This window comes from Plectropomus leopardus, unplaced genomic scaffold (assembly GCF_008729295.1).
Source record: "Plectropomus leopardus isolate mb unplaced genomic scaffold, YSFRI_Pleo_2.0 unplaced_scaffold22598, whole genome shotgun sequence".
NCBI lineage: Eukaryota > Metazoa > Chordata > Actinopteri > Perciformes > Serranidae > Plectropomus > Plectropomus leopardus.
In genome coordinates this window covers 244-2,500 of record NW_024624490.1, presented here as the reverse complement: position 1 = coordinate 2,500, position 2,257 = coordinate 244, and the positions used below count along the sequence as shown (strand labels likewise).

The window sequence follows — 2,257 nt, the reverse complement described above, 5'->3', positions numbered from 1 at the left end:
CCAGAGAAGGCTCTGAAGGACTCTCTGCAGCCGTACGAGGCGGCCTACCTTTCCAAGTCCCTCTCTCGCCTCTTTGATCCCATCAACCTGGTGTTCCCTATGGGCGGCCGCAACCCGCCCTCCAACGACGAGCTGGAGAGCATCATCAAGACCATCAGCAGGTAAGCACGGCACAGTTCATGGCACTTTGGCTTCCTCACACGGAAGACAAAATCTCATGATACTGCCTCTGCAGCTTCCACATCCTGTCGACATGTTTCATGCTGTTAATTTATCTTATCCATTTCAGTCACAGAACTACAAATATACTGTTTAGCTTTCAGGTTCCATTATTGTAATGCTGTAGAGAAACCTGTCTGATTGATGTGTTTGTTTATGTGTTTGTTTGCAGTGAGCTGAATGTAGCATCAGTGGATCCAAACCTCTCTCTGGCTGTGTCAAAAAATGCTGCCAAGACTGTCCAGCTCTTCTGTGTCAAGTCTGAGCAGCTGGTGTGTACAGAAATGTGTGTGAATGTTGGTCACACTGAAATTCTTAACTAAAAGATTTTCACTCTAATCTCTGTATTTTCTCAACCCACCATGTGCCCATGCGTGAAATAGTGTTTGGTTATAACGGGAATTTATCTATTCATTCAGAGATGTCCCAATCCAATCTCAAACATTGGACTTGTGGCTAATCAAGGATTTTTTGACTGATTGGGATCAGGAATATTTAGCTCATGAAGTGTTCCAATCCTTTGTTTGATGTCAGCTGTCACACAGATGTTCTAATTTTATGCATAACAAGACGAAGTGAACCGTTCGTCCACCTTTGTCCACCTCCGTAGTCTGCTGTCTCTGTATCTCTCCGTACTAAGCTCTCGTATCTGTGTAGGGGGAGCAGTGGCTGAGTCCCACCCACCATAAGACACCAAACACCATAAACAAAAATGTTATTTACTGAAGTCTCATTTCAGCTCAGTGTGAGAGTCTCATGTTTTTGCCTTCAACTATAAAGCATAGTGTTTCTCTGCCCTGCTCAGAGGAGAGACATACAGCAGTGCAGAGCTTAAACAACCTCACTCAGAACAATTAAAATTGCATGATCAAAAAGCCAACGTGGATTATATATTAATGACGCATTGTACGTCCAAAAGATGCAAGGATGACAAAAATAAACACTCAGTGGAATCCAGTTCAGAGACATGCTTCACGGAAGCAACAAACACTGAAGAATACTCTCTTCAGTTCTGAAGCCAAAAATATGCAAGGGAGGGTTTGTAATTTTATACTTTATGTTGTAAAATAAATAAATAACAATAGTAATAGGCTAATAGATTGCAGAGCTGTTTAATTATTCATATTTTCAAAGGATTGATTTTAATAACTTTAAAGAGCTCTACTTAAGGTGTGCCCCTGGCAGCTGTATTATCTAGGAAAACAGAAGTATCAAACTGGCAGATAGTCAAATTTAAATGACTTGGATCAGCATTGGGGACAAAAAAAACATGGCTGGGACATCCCTAGTTGTTACAGAAAACAACACAATGTGAATTATTGCAATCGGTTGTATTGTGTGTAACCTTTTTGTGTGTATACAGCTGTGCACTCAGGGTGATGCCAGTCAGGTGATTGGTCCGTTAACAGAGGGCCAGCGGAGGAATGTTGCTGTGGTCAACTCCCTGTACCGTCTGCAGCAGGCTGTCACCAAGGTAGGAAGCCACAAGAAATACTGTCCGTCTTCTAAACAACCTGTCAATAATGCAGTAACTCATAACTTCATCTGTCACAGATCACACCTAAAGAGAAATGTTACCATGACATAGTGATAGTTTGGTCATTTTTTATCATTTGGTGTCCAGAACAGAAGAACTCTTGGCTCTTTTTCATGAGACAGGTGCAGAACAAAAGTTATAAACAAACTCCAATTTAGCACACATGGCGCTGTGTGTTTGTGTAATGGACACACATTAAAAGGAATTAAAAGGGGATAAAAGTTAAACAGGCAGGCTGCAGTGTGTTCTTTCAGCGGATGATTCCTGGCACGCGGCCGGGCTTATTAGGAGCATAAAAAACAGATTACCGCAGCAATAAATATTTAATGTAAAGCCTTTAAAATTCTACTGTGAAAACAGGGAGAGAATTTATTTCAGACAGGTGGCAGAAAGCACTATGAAAATAGTTCTTTCTCAGTTCCTTCCTTCCTTCTCTGGGTTGGGGATGTTTTAACCCTTTGAAACATGACATCAGTTTTCTTGTGCTGCATTCAAGCGATA

General features: G+C 41.4%; 1 protein-coding gene across 1 annotated transcript in view; it reads left to right on the top strand.

Moving 5' to 3' along the window:
* LOC121965976 (conserved oligomeric Golgi complex subunit 5-like) overlaps positions 1-1,693 on the top strand; it is a gene marked incomplete at both ends in the record, with an annotated part of 1,694 nt that extends 1 nt beyond the window's left edge. The window contains 3 exons of the mRNA XM_042516083.1: positions 1-161; positions 392-491; positions 1,583-1,693. The exon at positions 1-161 is cut by the window's left edge and continues 1 nt beyond it. Coding sequence (XP_042372017.1) covers positions 1-161; positions 392-491; positions 1,583-1,693 — 372 coding nt within the window. The remainder of the gene's footprint in view (positions 162-391; positions 492-1,582) is intronic.
* Positions 1,694-2,257: the final 564 nt, after the last annotated feature.